The following is a 16,751-nucleotide window of genomic DNA, read 5'->3' as shown; positions in this document are numbered from 1 at the left end:
AATATGTGAATAAAAAGTTTCCGTGCCGCTAGATAATTGTATCTCTGCTATCAAACTACAAAAATGGCCGAACGGGGTGAAGTTGAACCGAGTGTCACCTCTGCATCCTGGAGAGGGGGCGGGGTATGAAGTGTCTCAATTGTATTTAAAGAGACCGCACCAAAACGAGTTGCTCTCAGACGCACATCAGAAAAGGGGTAGAAAAGGGGCCTGTGGAGCTATAATAATGAGGAATTCAGACCCAAGCATTGCAGTTCCGCTTTATATAGACTACAAATGTATGATTTATATGTAAAAAGGAACGATTTAAAAGCATGATATGTCTCCTTTAAATGCATAATAATCATCCCACATGTGGCTGAACGTGATTTAAAACTGGGAAACTCAAATCAAAAATCGACAAACATGTGATTTTCTGATGTGCATGTGTTTGTATAATTCATATATCATAATGAAAGACACACTCAGTGACTGTCTGCATACAGAGGTGCTTTATTGTTGAATTGACAGTGGAAATCAATACGCGGTCTTCATGCACAGACGGTACATCAGAGCTGCTCTACTAACGCTCATATTAGAGTTATTATTAGTGTCCGGCACACATAAAACTGATATGATGACTTCGGCTGCTGCAACAGACGTGTTTGATATTAGGCAACGCTCACATAAAGAAAGACACAAAAAAACAAATTTGATTTAGGCAACGGTGGACCCTGCTCATCTAAACATCATGTGCAATATAAAACAACTTCACTGAAGTCATAAACAAAAACATAAAGGGGATCAGCCCGAAGTGGCTGCATAGCAAACACACGTTTCATGACAATATTGCTGTTAGTTAGCAGACGTGTTAGCAAACAGGGTTCTCAGACGTGGTCAACAAGGTCACCACACACACATTATCTGTGCTGAACACACACACACACATATGATCTGTGCTAAACCCACACATATGATCTGTGCTGAACACACACATATGATCTGTGCTGAACACACACATATGATCTGTGCTAAACCCGCGCATATGATCTGTGCTGAACACACACATATGATCTGTGGTGAACCCACGCATATGATCTGTGCTGAACACACGCATATGATCTGTGCTGAACACACACATATGATCTGTGCTGAACACACGCATATGATCTGTGCTGAACACACACATATGATCTGTGCTAAACCCACGCATATGATCTGTGCTGAACACACACATATGATCTGTGCTGAACACACACATATGATCTGTGCTGAACCCACGCATATGATCTGTGCTGAACACACACATATGATCTGTGCTGAACACACGCATATGATCTGTGCTGAACACACACATATGATCTGTGCTAAACCCACGCATATGATCTGTGCTGAACACACACATATGATCTGTGCTAAACCCACACAAATGATCTGTGCTGAACACACACTAGAGCTGCACCGTTTTGTTTAAAATAGAGATCACAATTCAAAATAGACAACTAAACGAAACAAAAAAAACATGTAATTTAGTAGAGGTTTTGAAAAAATGTTAATTGGTGCAGTCTATTTAAACATATTGAATTAATTTGAATTATTGAAAGAAAAAAAAAAAAAGAAAAAAACTGGTTGAGTGAATGATTCAATGATTCACTCATCAAGACTTCACTTGTTTCATTACCAGATTAATCAGTTTTTCAACAAATCTCACAGGTGTAACGATGCAATTAATAGAAAATTAATTTGAAGCGTCAAGCTACTTCCAAAAGTTTCAGTTTCAAGTTTAATTTATTTATAAACCACATTTAAAACAACCTTGGTTGACCAAAGTGCTGTACAAAATTGCCCAGGTCCAACACCAAAATAAACATTCACAAGACGTTAAAAGCACACGAGTACAAACGGGTTTTCAAAAGACTTTTTTAAAGACTTTTTAAAGTTTTATATCTGAACTATAACCTTTAATCCCAGCTCTTTTGTGATGATTTGAATGTTTGTAACAGAAATAACGATACGGTGTGGTTGAAAAGACTGAAGCTGTTTCCTATCTATACAGGACAGCGGCTCTGAGATCTGAATGTTCGCTGTGATTGTACTTGTCAAAGGTTTAATAGACGCAGGTGAATCGCTGTCATACGATTGCAATAAGATTTCATGGGTCGCAATTAGAGCTGCACAATATATCGGAATATTGCAAATGTATATATCGCGATATGAATATAGCAAAGGCTTGCAATAACGGGTCATGAACAAAAGACAAAGAGAAAATCACTCGCTGCTCTTGGCTGAATAACTTTTGTAGCTTTAATACGAATAAGTGTATATTTAATTCATACTGTGAAAACTAAGCAGTGTTTTATTTTTACATTTGATTATTCCGTTTCTGCTGTTAAATAAACCTAATGTAGGATAACCTGAAACCTAATATTAAATTAACTATTAACTTCTTATGCGACAGTAAATCACTGCTGTTCACTTTCAGAAACTGTAGGGATGTTTTCTCGTCACAAAAAGAATGTGAAACACGTATGTAGGTTATGTAATTTTAAATATTTTAAAGATAATTTAAGTTTATTTTACACACTTAAAGCATTATCGTATATCGCAGTATTTAACGAGTTATCGCATATCACGTTTTTCTTCAATATCGTGCAGCCCTAGTCACGATCTTTTACCGATTAATTGTGCACCTCAAACACACACACACACACACATTCACAGCACAGACGCCAATGTCAACAAACCACTGCAATGGAAGCAAATGAATCGTCTGTATTTTGTGCTTGGCCTATATGTGACAGACAGCAGCTTTATAATCAGATATCTACATACCTTCATTTGTTTTTCTTCACGAATGATCCGGCAGACATGTAATAATGCAGTTCTGCCGAAGAACACAATCGTTTACACGCATCAGCCGCATTCAAAACCTCTGCTTTCATAGACACCAACAAGAAAAACACAGAGGAAAACAACAAGCAGAAAAGACCCACAAAATAAACGCACATCTACTAAAGCACAATCTCTCACCCCGGTGAAAAAGACGTACTATTAAACGTATTAAAAATGAACTTGAGTATGTTTTAGTACAATACAAATATACATTTTTAATACATTTAACAGTCCGTCTTCTTCTTCCCCTTGATTAAATAAGACACCATGTGTAGCCGGTTAGCATGTGTTGCTCTGGTCAGAAGATGTAATCGCTGGTCATCTTGAGCGAAGGCATGGCCTCGTTGACGTTCTGGTCGAGCCGGTGATACTCGACTCCTCGGGAGCAGAAACCGTCCCGCCAGCGTCGACTCTGAGCCAGAAGCATCAGCTACACACACACACAGAGACACGGGGGAAAGAGTTCATCATCAGGACAGATCATGCAATGCTCAGTCTATTCATTATATTCATTTTATACACTGCTGGATCTGACATATACACACACACACTGCTGTTCAAAAGATTGGGATCCGTATGATTTATTATGTTTTTAAAAGAAGTCTCTTATGCTCAGACTGCATTTATGATTAAAAATACAAAAAAATAGCAAAAATATTGTGAAATAACATTGCAATTGTTTTTTATATGAATATCTAGTAAAGTGTAATTTATTCCTGTGATCAAAGCTGAATTTTCAGCATCATTACTCCAGTCTTCAGTGTCACATGATCCTTCAGAAATCACTGATATGCTGATTACGGCAATTGAAACTATTAAGAAATATTCAGAATCGATGCGTTTTGAAAAAACTATGACAACAGTGTTTGTAAAGCTTGTCTTGTTTACCCCAAAATGACTAATTTCTATCGATGTATCATTTCAGCATGTTTCACATGTTCCTCACTGATATTTGACCTTTGACACCACATTATCTGCTGCAACAACAGAAGAGCAACATGTTAAACCGCTCACGTGTTTCTAGCTCTGTCACGATCGTGATTTTTGTGCTGTCCATTAGGCTAATTTTCAAACAAATAATTGTAATTAACATTTAAATTGTCTGTTTTGCTCATGTCACTTACAGTGTAAAGGTACGAAATTCTAGTCCGAAATGTTAGCACGTTAAAAAATAAATACGACCTCATGTTGTGTCAATCACGTTTACACACTGCCTCCGAAACCTTCGTCCATCGTAAAAAAAATTCGGATCGGGTTTGATTTTCTGCGTTTTTCGCATCTGTTACAAGTATTTTGAGAGGCGTTTTGACAATTCAGAGCCACCGAATCACGGATGGGAAAAAATGAATAGGAAAATTTCGGTGCAAGGACCTTAAACCTAATACATTAATTTATTATATTTTAGATGGAAAAATTATTAAAAAAGGCCCATATGATTTCTTTAATTAAATAAAAATATTTTTCTATTCGTTTAAATTTAATCTTGGTCCATGTTAGATTCACAAGAGCCCTGAAAACCTGAAAAAAATATAAAATATAACATAGTCTGATTAAACCCACAAGCCCTCGAATCATAGACCTTTGACTGTCTTTATGTACTTTACAACAGTGTTTTTTCTTCTTCATTTCCACAGAAATAAAAAAGCAACTTGTCTCCTGTCATTACCTCTATGTGACCAAGAATGTTTGGCATGAAGTGAATGTTAAATAACTGGAAAACCAAAGTGTTTTTGTCCATTGCGCAAGTTAATCCTTAAAGGGTAACTAAACCCTAAACCAACTTTTTTTAGTTAATGATCTGTGAGAATGGGTCTTTATTAGTGCTGTTCATTGATTCGAGTAACTTTTTTGACATTTGGGTATAAAGTGTTTTAATTCTACAATATATGGTGTAAAAACGTCTGAGTGCTGCCCTCTTCAGGTTGAACGGTGGCTACTGCAGTTGAATTTTCCTATTGGATGTTTGCGGTACAGCGTGACGCAAGCGGTACACCGCTACGTAAGCAGGTTCCAGTTCGCCACGCCCGCCCTTGGTACGAGCTAGAGCTACCACGCATAGTATTGCATCAGTTAGGATAGCTTCAAGTTAGCGCAGATTTATCTGTATTTAGTACAGTGGTCAGGAGGGTGCGTAGGTGTAGGTTTGCTGGTTGCAACAGCACTCCTGGACTGCATAGCTTTCCAGCAAACTTGGAAATTAGGCGCCAGTGGAGCTCAAGTGTGCAACCAATATTGTCTGTAACGCAATAGAGGTGGAAATGGGCTTCTCCACACAGCTCGCGCTGAATAGCGATGCAGTGCCAAACGCTGCTCCTCCTGCATGGACTCCACCACCACAGCGGCATCTTGATGTGAGTGATCTTATATATTATCACAATTTATAGTTAGGCTAAAGTTAATCCTCTGGGGTCGACAAACGCGTCGGCGCATTTTGCTGGATTTTTTCACATAGCAGCAAAATATGAATATGCCTACAGAGAGCGCGCGCTATTGACATCAACTCGATAAAACTCGTCAGATGCATGTACTTTAACGTCCGACCCTGTGAGTCACTCTCCGTTTTAGAGTCTGACAGCAGCTGCCAATTAATCCGTCACTGCGGCTCTCAGGTGCACGCCCCCCCCCCGCTCAGCCCCGCCCTCGGTGCGTCCCGTCTATCTCCGCTGGGGTCTGCCCACTTTTCCAGCATTTTTCAAATATTGCCAGTGGGTGGAGTCAGGCTCTGACCAGGGGTTTAGTTACCCTTTAAAGGTGCCTTGTGTAATGTCCGCCAAAAAAATCAATTCATACTCCACATTCCATACCAGATGGGGGCAGTTTACCTCCAGAAAGTGAGTTGGTCTACTCTAGAGTAACAACCGAGAAACGGCATAGTCTCTTTGCTCCGCCCCTACCTTCACAACGACCCTAGAGCCATAGCCGAAGCCGAGCCAACTCCTAATAGAGGACGTTTTGACTCCAGAGGAACGTTGGTTGATGTCAAGTGATTTTGAAATATGACATCTTCAAGCTACTCCCCTTCACCTTTACCAGTGAATATGTTCATATTCGTTTTGTTCATATTACATTTTTATTGTTAGTTTGAATTACATTAATTTGACAGACAGCATTCGCTGATGTTGACCAAGCTAGCGCCAACGTAACCAGAGCTGCCAACTCTCACGCATTCACCGTGAGACACGCAATTGACACTTTTCACACGCTCTCACGCCACACATCCATTTTCTCACGCACAGAAAAATCGCGAAGCAAAGAGGACACGGAGACCGACAGACTAGAGCAGGTTAGTTATGATATAAAAAAATCTCAACTCTCAGATTCTGTCAATTTTATTACGCAATTCAAACAATAAATACCGTTTTGGCGCTTGTATATGTTACGTGAACTAGCGCACGTGAACCGATCATCTCTACTAGCTAATAGTAAAAAAACACGAACACTGTTGAAAGATACAGTTTTTTCCCTGCAGCGGGTGGTTGTGGTGGTGGTGGTAAGGGTCTCTTGCCAAGGGCTTCAGCCATTCTTCCGCTCTCTTCCCTGAACTGAAATGTAGTAGTGGGCTGTACTTTCCACACGATTGACATCAGGTTCAAGTACGCCCACTAGTGATGAGTCGTTCATGAACGATCCGTTCATTGCGTCTGTCACGTGAAAAATGAACGAAAGACTCGGAAGGTAAAGTAATTATTTATGTTCCCTGTAAATTATTTTGGACTGCATTATAATGATTTCTTAATTCAGAATATGATCAAGATTGCGTAAGTGGATGTGTTCGGGGAATTTGCCTGTTAAAAGTATAACATTTAAAGCCCCTTAAATGAACGAAATTACTCGAAAAAAGATTTGTTCATTTTGATGAACGAGATCGAACAAGAGAGTCAGTAAAATGATCTGAACTTCCCATCACTAACGCCCACAAGCCGTGCGAGTTACTCATGTATTGCAGATTGGCTTGTGGTTATGTTGCACGCATACCGCCTCCCATGGCCGAAACTGGTATTATGACACCTGTCGGGCTGTGGCTAGTAATTTAGCATGCTAATTCAGGTTGATATCTCTGCAGCACTATAACTTGTCATTTTTTTAATGACATCATCGCCCTTGTTTTTTCTCATTCTTTTGATGCGTGTAGCTCATTTTTTGGATATTTTTACCTCAATTCTTACACATGGCACCTTTAAAGGTGCTGTATGCAATTTTTTTGACTGTGCTAAAGCATAAAAATACCATAATATGAGTGCAGATATTTAGGAAACATGCTTAAACATCTCAATGCTACACCCAGTTATTCTACTTCGACACAAAACCACATGTCGGAGTGTCTGATTTGACTCCACCCACTGACAATTCACCCAATAGTATTTCAACACCCGGGTTGCCAGTTGGCGGGAAACTCCGCGTATTGCAGCAGAGGAAGCAGCGAACGAACTGGGTCAGAGATCACAGATTCTACACGACCTAATAATACTCGAAATCCAATTACAAAGCTCTATGATGATCAGAGGAATGTTAAAACACAGATATAGCAGCTGATCAAATTACAGTGTAAAGCTTATCGTGCTCGTTCCGCGGTGCGTGATCTCAATCTGGCAACCTGTCGAGTCGAGTCGAGGAGAAACAACTCTCTCCAATATTTTGACTTTTTCAAACCGTCAAAATTACACACTGCACCTTTAAATATAAACTTCGCCTAAACTGAGCTGGACTCCAGAAGAAAAGCTTTTTTTTTTTTTTCACACGCCTATCGGCTGATCCGAGTACGGTTCAATCCCGTGACTCTAAAACGACTATGGTACCATATTTGATATGCAAAACTTACTTTCTTTGTTTAATGTGTCTGACACATTGATCCAGAAAACTAATTTTTTTTAAAATATATTCCAATCAGCATTGGCAATATATCGGTCAACCACTACGAATAACGCAATTAGATCAAACAACTCATCCATTAATAGATAATCGTGAAATCATTCTGAAGAGAAGCCCATTTTCTTTTTGCCATGTCACATGAAGTTGCGACAGCACACATACCTTTCTCTTGTTGTGGTAGGTGATGTACACGATGGCAACGAGAAAGGCGATGACAACCAGATGAAAGAAGAAGTGGGAATCTTCATCCTTGGTTGTATAGATGACTGTGTCCTTGATGTTTACATCTATGTTTTCAGAGGGGAGATTGTCGTAAAGGTCTTTCCCCAAACCCTGGATGTCACCATCACCATCATCATCATCGGTTTCTCTAAAGCCCAGGTCTGGGTCTGGAGACGTGCTGTCAGCCATGTAATCTAAGGTGCTCTCTGGTTTATCTCCTGCCGGGGTGGAGACTGGCTTGTTTGCCGGTGTAACGGTGGGCTCTGGTGTGGCTTTCGGCTGGCCTGGTGTGGTTTTCGGCTGGCCTGGTGTGGTTTTCGGGTGGCCTGGTGTGGTTTTCGGCTGGCCTGGTGTGGTTTTCGGCTGATCCGATGTGGTTTTGTTTTGATCTGATGCAGATATGGTGATGGAAACGTATTCTGCTTTGGTGGTGGTGGTGCTGCTGTTGGAGTCGATAGCGGGAGCTGCCGTTGCATTCGAAACCGGGCCCGATACACTGACGCTCGTGTTCTTATGAGGTGCTCCTGAGATGTTTTGGGGTGCACTGCCACCAGAGACCGGTGCAATCCCAGCTGTAGAGGGAAACAAGCAACATTAAGAGCATTTACATCTGTCTAGGGTTGGGAATCGAAAATCTATTTCAGTTCTGTAATCGAATACTTGAGGTCAGGAATCAGATACTTATTATAAAATTAAAATGTATTCCTTTGTGAGCATTTCAATATGACTTTAAACCATTGAAGCGTGAGACGACTCTGCTGCATGTGTATCAGTGTATTGGATCCGTGCAGCTCTTAAAGTGACAGCAGCCTAATATTCCTGCAGCCGTCTCTATAATAACACTAATATTCCTGCGGCCGTCTCTATAATAACGCTAATATTCCTGCGGCCGTCTCTATAATAACGCTAATATTCCTGCGGCCGTCTCTATAATAACGCTAATATTCCTGCGGCCGTCTCTATAATAACGCTAATATTCCTGCGGCCGTCTCTATAATAACGCTAATATTCCTGCGGCCGTCTCTATAATAACGCTAATATTCCTGCGGCCGTCTCTATAATAACGCTAATATTCCTGCGGCCGTCTCTATAATAACGCTAATATTCCTGCGGCCGTCTCTATAATAACGCTAATATTCCTGCGGCCGTCTCTATAATAACGCTAATATTCCTGCGGCCGTCTCTATAATAACGCTAATATTCCTGCGGCCGTCTCTATAATAACGCTAATATTCCTGCGGCCGTCTCTATAATAACGCTAATATTCCTGCGGCCGTCTCTATAATAACGCTAATATTCCTGCGGCCGTCTCTATAATAACGCTAATATTCCTGCGGCCGTCTCTATAATAACGCTAATATTCCTGCGGCCGTCTCTATAATAACGCTAATATTCCTGCGGCCGTCTCTATAATAACGCTAATATTCCTGCGGCCGTCTCTATAATAACGCTAATATTCCTGCGGCCGTCTCTATAATAACGCTAATATTCCTGCGGCCGTCTCTATAATAACGCTAATATTCCTGCGGCCGTCTCTATAATAACGCTAATATTCCTGCGGCCGTCTCTATAATAACGCTAATATTCCTGCGGCCGTCTCTATAATAACACTAATATTCCTGCGGCCGTCTCTATAATAACACTAATATTCCTGCGGCCGTCTCTATAATAACACTAATATTCCTGCGGCCGTCTCTATAATAACACTAATATTCCTGCGGCCGTCTCTATAATAACGCTAATATTCCTGCGGCCGTCTCTATAATAACGCTAATATTCCTGCGGCCGTCTCTATAATAACGCTAATATTCCTGCGGCCGTCTCTATAATAACGCTAATATTCCTGCGGCCGTCTCTATAATAACACTAATATTCCTGCGGCCGTCTCTATAATAACACTAATATTCCTGCGGCCGTCTCTATAATAACACTAATATTCCTGCGGCCGTCTCTATAATAACACTAATATTCCTGCGGCCGTCTCTATAATAACACTAATATTCCTGCGGCCGTCTCTATAATAACGCTAATATTCCTGCGGCCGTCTCTATAATAACGCTAATATTCCTGCGGCCGTCTCTATAATAACGCTAATATTCCTGCGGCCATCTCTATAATTACACTAATATTCCTGCGGCCGTCTCTATAATAACGCTAATATTCCTGCGGCCGTCTCTATAATAACGCTAATATTCCTGCGGCCGTCTCTATAATAACACTAATATTCCTGCGGCCGTCTCTATAATAACACTAATATTCCTGCGGCCGTCTCTATAATAACACTAATATTCCTGCGGCCGTCTCTATAATAACACTAATATTCCTGCGGCCGTCTCTATAATAACACTAATATTCCTGCGGCCGTCTCTATAATAACACTAATATTCCTGCGGCCGTCTCTATAATAACACTAATATTCCTGCGGCCGTCTCTATAATAACACTAATATTCCTGCGGCCGTCTCTATAATAACACTAATATTCCTGCGGCCGTCTCTATAATAACACTAATATTCCTGCGGCCGTCTCTATAATAACACTAATATTCCTGCGGCCGTCTCTATAATAACACTAATATTCCTGCGGCCGTCTCTATAATAACACTAATATTCCTGCGGCCGTCTCTATAATAACACTAATATTCCTGCGGCCGTCTCTATAATAACGCTAATATTCCTGCGGCCGTCTCTATAATAACGCTAATATTCCTGCGGCCGTCTCTATAATAACGCTAATATTCCTGCGGCCGTCTCTATAATAACGCTAATATTCCTGCGGCCGTCTCTATAATAACACTAATATTCCTGCGGCCGTCTCTATAATAACACTAATATTCCTGCGGCCGTCTCTATAATAACACTAATATTCCTGCGGCCGTCTCTATAATAACACTAATATTCCTGCTGCCGTCTCTATAATAACACTAATATTCCTGCGGCCGTCTCTATAATAACACTAATATTCCTGCGGCCGTCTCTATAATAACGCTAATATTCCTGCGGCCGTCTCTATAATAACGCTAATATTCCTGCGGCCGTCTCTATAATAACACTAATATTCCTGCAGCCATCTCTATAATAACACTAATATTCCTGCAGCCATCTCTATAATAACACTAATATTCCTGCAGCCGTCTCTATAATAACACTAATATTCCTGCAGCCGTCTCTATAATAACACTAATCAAATAACAAAAGACAAAGAGAAAATTCACTCGTTTTTGTAACTATTTGTAATGTACTATATTTTATAGGGCTGGGTAAAAAAATATTGATTTCTCGATTTTAATCGATTCTCATTTTTACGAACCGATATCGATTCTTAAATCCCAAGAATCGATTAGTCATCCTGTTTTCAGTTGATGAATGAATGGAACATTGTTGCGCATCCCATCCGATAAATCGCTATAATCTTTGTGCTTTGTTATTATTGATATGAAAAAGTCTCAGATTTCAAATTACGTCCATTTTCTTACGAAATTCAAAAACATAATTATCGTTTTGGCGCTGTGGCGTGAGATCGCTCTGGCTCAGCTCAAGAGAAGCACGTGATCTTCACTTCCGCATTAATAACACCAGTTACAGCGCGAAATAAACATGAATGAGCGTCTGAAAGTGTGTTAAAATGTAGAGTACAACTTATCGAAGTCCGTATCATGTGACATGGAGTCGTTCAATCAGTGTTTCAACCGTGCAAAGACGTTAGTAAACAATGTCATGTAACGTCACATTTACCTCAGAAAAACCATGTGACCATAAACTCGTTAGTCAGCGAGAAAATTAACTCTAGAGAGGAGCATTTTGTTAAATATATGCACCATATTACATATTCATTATAATTTTTAATGTTCTTCAATATTTAATGCATGTTTGAATAAATCTGAAAAGTTTTTTATGAATCACCATTTAAATTTTTATATAATTTCATATAACTTTATTATTATAAAAATTAATAAAAGTGTAATTAAAGTGTTTGTATATAAATCAGTTCATTTTTACCTTCAATATTATAGTAGGCTAATGAAGACTATAGGCTACAACTGACTCCCATAGTTTACAATAATAGTTCAAGAGATTTGTTTTCCTTGAGAAAATTTGCCATGTATTGAACCTGATATCCAAAATAATCAATGTTGAATCGAATCGTAATCGAATTGCAAGCTTGTGAATCAAAATCGAATCGAATTGTGAAATTTGTGTCAATACCCAGCCCTAATATTTTATTTATAAACTGCAGTGTTAATTTACATTTGATTAGTTTCTGTACCCGAATACCTGAAAATCTTAAAACACTGTTTATTTCAATCGTATCTTTGTTCAGTTGTATCTATTTGTTGCAATTGCTAATTTTTATTTGTTCTTTTCTTAATTGCTGAGTGTTTGTCTTTAAAGGCTCTTAAAGGAGAACTCCGGTCAATTTTAACATTGAGCTCATTTTTTTGTACATTTGGAGTGCTGTCAATACAGAGAACAACGACAAAAATCGGTGTTGCCTACACCGAGTTATTCTATTTTTAAAATTTGCACCCTGTTGACTTCAATGGGGCAAGTACTAAACCTGCTTTTAGCCTCTTAACATCCTTGATGTGTCATTACAAGTGCACAGAAAATGTGAGTGATTCCTTCTGAGTGAACACGAGTGAGTCTGACTGCAGTAGATGTTAAAGAAATGTATAAAAATGATGTTATTTAAGCCAGCGCAAATACCTTTGTTTACATCCTGTTTTTCGGTTGAAGTCCAAAGTAGTCGATTGCCGAGTTCACACGCATAGGTTTAATACCTATGACCACGCGCGTGAACTCGGCAATCGACTACTTTGGACTTCAACCGAAAAACAGGATGTAAACAAAGGTATTTGCGCTGGCTTAAATAACATCATTTTTATACATATCTTTCACATCTACTGCAGTCAGACTCACTCGTGTTCACTCAGAAGGTATCACTCACATTTTCTGTGCACTTGTAATGACACATCAAGGATGTTAAGAGGCTAAAAGCAGGTTTAGTACTTGCCCCATTGAAGTCAACAGGGTGCAAATGTTAAAAAGAGGATAACACGGTGTAGGCAACACCGATTTTTGTCGTTGTTCTCTGTATTGACAGCACTCCAAATGTACAAAAAAATGAGCTCAATGTTAAAATTGACCGGAGTTCTCCTTTAACTAAATTTTAAGTTAGTTACAAAGGTGTGTTGAACATCAATAAAGATAATTGAAAATCGATTCCAATGCACCCTTCGCAGGGAGTTTGATTGACAGGCGATCTGACCAATGTCTGAGTATTTACCTGGGTTTAATAATGCTTGAAATGTATATTAGTTAGGCAAGTTGTTTCTCTATGACATTTTTAAACCACAGGCAAACGCTCCTTGTGTAAGTGTTCTTTAGCCTGTTGATTTTTGTTCATGATATTCAGCTACAATTAAATGTTTTGCAATAAGGCTAAATGTGAATGATATCCAAGTTTTTTTTGTTTTTGTTTTTTTTTTACCTTATTGGAATCGAAATCAGGAATCGTTAAAATTGAAATGATACCCAACCAACCAAGTTTACCTCACCTGTAATCTAAAGGTGTGGCTTTTATTTTTCACTTTTGCCCTTTTTTCACATATAGTATCACTTTTGATACTATATGTGAAAATAACAGCATTCTGATGATACATGGGTTTTTCCTGTGAGATACATAATCCAATTATTGGAACAGTAATATATATTATAGAGGAATATCTGAAGATCAACTTGTTTGAGTGCAAAAATATATATTTTTTTCCAACCCTGCGTTGGTTGTGTTTACAACGGCTTGACAGTTGCGAAACTGACCACGTCACAAAAAGCACGAGACTTCCGGTATCAGTATCAGAAAGAGTCTTGTGTGAGTTTTCTAAATTGAATCATATACTTATATAACGTTATGTAAACGTGCCATTTATTGGTACCGAGACACAACCATTTGATGAGAAAGACATTTACGGCGCACAGTCACAGGTTAACCTTCACACGAAACTTAGGCTCGAGTGTATGAGCTAGCGTTATATGGTTAATGATTACAAGACGTCACTGGCCGCAGGAACGAACAACCCGCTGAGGTTTGAAGGGAAATCTCTCCACTAACCTGATATGTTTAATGGAAAGCAGCTCACAGAAAGGATCTGCAGTGACACTAAAACTGCGATTATTCCCATCGTTGAGTTCCTGCATCGAGTCTTCCGTAACGTCGCCATCTTCAGTGATGTCGTCATCAGCGCGCATGCGCAGTGTCCGTCGCGGGGTTGCAAGATCCTTGATTTTCACCCGAAATTTATTGTAAAAGGTGTGTGTGGGTATTAAAGATTATAAAATACGTTTGGTTACATAAATCTGACAAGCTTTGGATTTGTAACTTTTTATGTGTTTCTTGTTTTTTGTTCTCATATTTGAAAGTATATCGTGAGATCAGTGACAAAAGATAATGAGTATTTCTGGTCTTGTGAATGTAAACTTTGCCAAGATAATTAAAGGACGCATGTAATTTTGTCCTTCAGGAAAACTATGGGGTTTGTAAAAAGTAAAATGTCATAAGGTTCCTTTTTTTTTGGCATGTCTATCTGGAGATCAATCCAAAATGAAGGGAAATAAGAATAAGTGTTCAATATTACTGAATATATTGCAAAAAGTACATGCATCAAAAACACAACATTTACAGGATAACTTCTATGATTTTGTAAATTATTTCATTTTGCAATATATTTATATGGTAATTTCCATATATAAGGAGAGGTTTAAGCCATGCTGATTTACATGAAGGACTGAATCAAACATTAAAGGAGTTATAAAGTTGTTATTCAAACGTTTATCAGAAAAAAACATTTACAAAAAGTTTTGGATTTTGAAAGGTTGCATCATTGATGGATTTGGTTAAAATGATCATGCCACTGGGGATAGCCCTAATTATTTTATTATATTAATTTTCCAGTCACACTTTAGTTTAGGGTCCAGTTCTCACTATTAAATAACTATTAACTACGACTTTTGCTTTAATAAACTTCTAATTACTGCTTAATACTTTAACAAACAGCAAAAGAGAACGTGAATTACAGTATGTAGTTTTTTTGCGTTCATAATTTTCTATGAGACTTTAAAGGGGAACTTTTTTCTGAAAGGAAAAATATACAATGCATCTTTTCCACAAATCTTAAATACATGCGAGTGTTTACATCTTACATTGAAAGAAATCAGACGATGTCTGGATCAGAATCTAATGCAATTTAATCGAGGCAATGTTTCACCCTAAATGATGCATGAGTGAACTGCAATAATAGGCTATATATCAAACATATATACCAATAACTTTTATAACATCCCTCACAATGGTTGTAGTATTTAAAAATGTACTTCTTTTTTATATAAAAAGTTAAAACAAACTTGTCCCCCTGTAGTCAATAATTTTATCCTTTAAAATTCATCTTTGATCACATTATTTGTGTTTTTTCCTTGAAAAAGTCTTCATGCCTTAAAATATCTTGAATGTAACTCGACACCCTTGCCTCATTTAGTATGCATGGTTCTATGAATATGCAAATGAGCCCCGCCTCCACTCACTCAGCTCAGAGATCCACTGGTTGACGATCACACGTTGATCTGATTGGTTACAAGGTAGTTTGTGACGTCAGAAACACCAGCGATTTCAAAGCGTGTTTTTGAGACTGTCTTTGGTTCACTGCAGTTTTAAGGAGGAAATACTCAGCAATGCTGTCGACTTATGAATTTACACATGGTTTGTCTTAAAGCATATTAAACACACCACATAGACACATAAACAACATTAAAGCAACACCAAAGATTCTTTTGTACCTTAAAATAATGTTTCCAAAATGGTTTCAGTGGTTCATCAACTCGTAACAGGGTGAACGGCACTTCTGCATTTGCTTCGCGACTTTTTTCGCAAATTTGCCAGATCGGGTAGCGGATCTGTAGTTCGAATGAGACATAAGAAACTACAAATTTGACTTGCTTTACGGCAAGCGTTACTATAGCCGATAGGTGGAGCCTATATAAAAAAAATAGCCGTTTCTGATGTTGCAATACATCATACTTTCATAAAATCATGCAACATACTCTACCTTGTCTGTGGACATCGTTATTTCCAAAGCCGGTGTGGTGAACAATTGAGTCCGACTGAAGAGATGAGTCCGAGCTTAGGACCCAAGCAATCCGATTGGTTCAAAGCACGTTTTATGGGTAATCGCTTTAGTGCCTGGTTACAAATCATACAAAATCACTTTATTATAGAAGACGTTTGTACTATGTTATAAGGAGTCATTAATGTATTTTAACTTATACGTTTCATATGCTAGTATTTAACCGAAGCTATAGATTGTGAAAATAACCATTTCTCGTTGTTAGTGTGTTTTTTAGTCTCACAACTCCGAAAACGTCAGATCAAAATTTTAAATAGGCGCTATCTGTATAAACAAACAACATATTTGAGATTCAAACAACTACATTCTCGACTTAAAAACTCTTAAAACTACATTTCGTGACACAATAACAGTAGTATTTTTAAATTTCGCGGTCTTTCTCCTCTGCTATTGACGCAGCTTGAGATTATAGCAGCGGAATTTAGCATTCTACATAAAGCTACCACATAATAACACTAAAACAGCACACGTTAGCTACAAGTTATCGCGAGAACAGATTTAGATCAGGCATACCACTGGCATACTAATGGGGTCCTAAGCTCGGACTAATCCCTTCAATAGGACTCAGTTGTTCACCACACCGGTGCTGGATAAACAAATAGCGCACGTGCGAC

The 16,751-nt window shown here is 38.6% G+C and overlaps 1 protein-coding gene across 1 annotated transcript; it reads right to left on the bottom strand.

Moving 5' to 3' along the window:
- Nucleotides 1-941: 941 nt before the first annotated feature.
- Nucleotides 942-14,220, bottom strand: cUnh5orf15 (chromosome Un C5orf15 homolog). Its single transcript, XM_079847177.1, has 3 exons — nt 14,073-14,220; nt 7,903-8,534; nt 942-3,301 (listed from the first exon to the last, which is right to left on the bottom strand). The coding sequence occupies exons 1-3, from the start codon at nt 14,197-14,199 to the stop codon at nt 3,170-3,172; spliced, it is 891 nt and encodes a 296-aa protein (XP_079703303.1). The 5' UTR covers nt 14,200-14,220; the 3' UTR covers nt 942-3,169.
- Nucleotides 14,221-16,751: the final 2,531 nt, after the last annotated feature.

This window comes from Squalius cephalus, assembly GCF_949319135.1.
Source record: "Squalius cephalus genome assembly, chromosome: 17".
NCBI lineage: Eukaryota > Metazoa > Chordata > Actinopteri > Cypriniformes > Leuciscidae > Squalius > Squalius cephalus.
Note: the sequence above shows the minus strand (reverse complement) of the source record. Positions and strands in the feature narration are given on the sequence as shown.

Coding starts and splice junctions, on each gene's coding strand:
- cUnh5orf15 (XM_079847177.1), bottom strand. CDS start 14,199: ATGACGACATCACTGAAGATGGCGACGTTACGGAAGACTCGATGCAGG. Junction 8,535..14,072: donor CTTTCCATTAAACATATCAG/GTTAGTGGAGAG, acceptor TTCCCTCTACAG/CTGGGATTGCACCGGTCTCT. Junction 3,302..7,902: donor CCTACCACAACAAGAGAAAG/GTATGTGTGCTG, acceptor GTGTGTGTGTAG/CTGATGCTTCTGGCTCAGAG.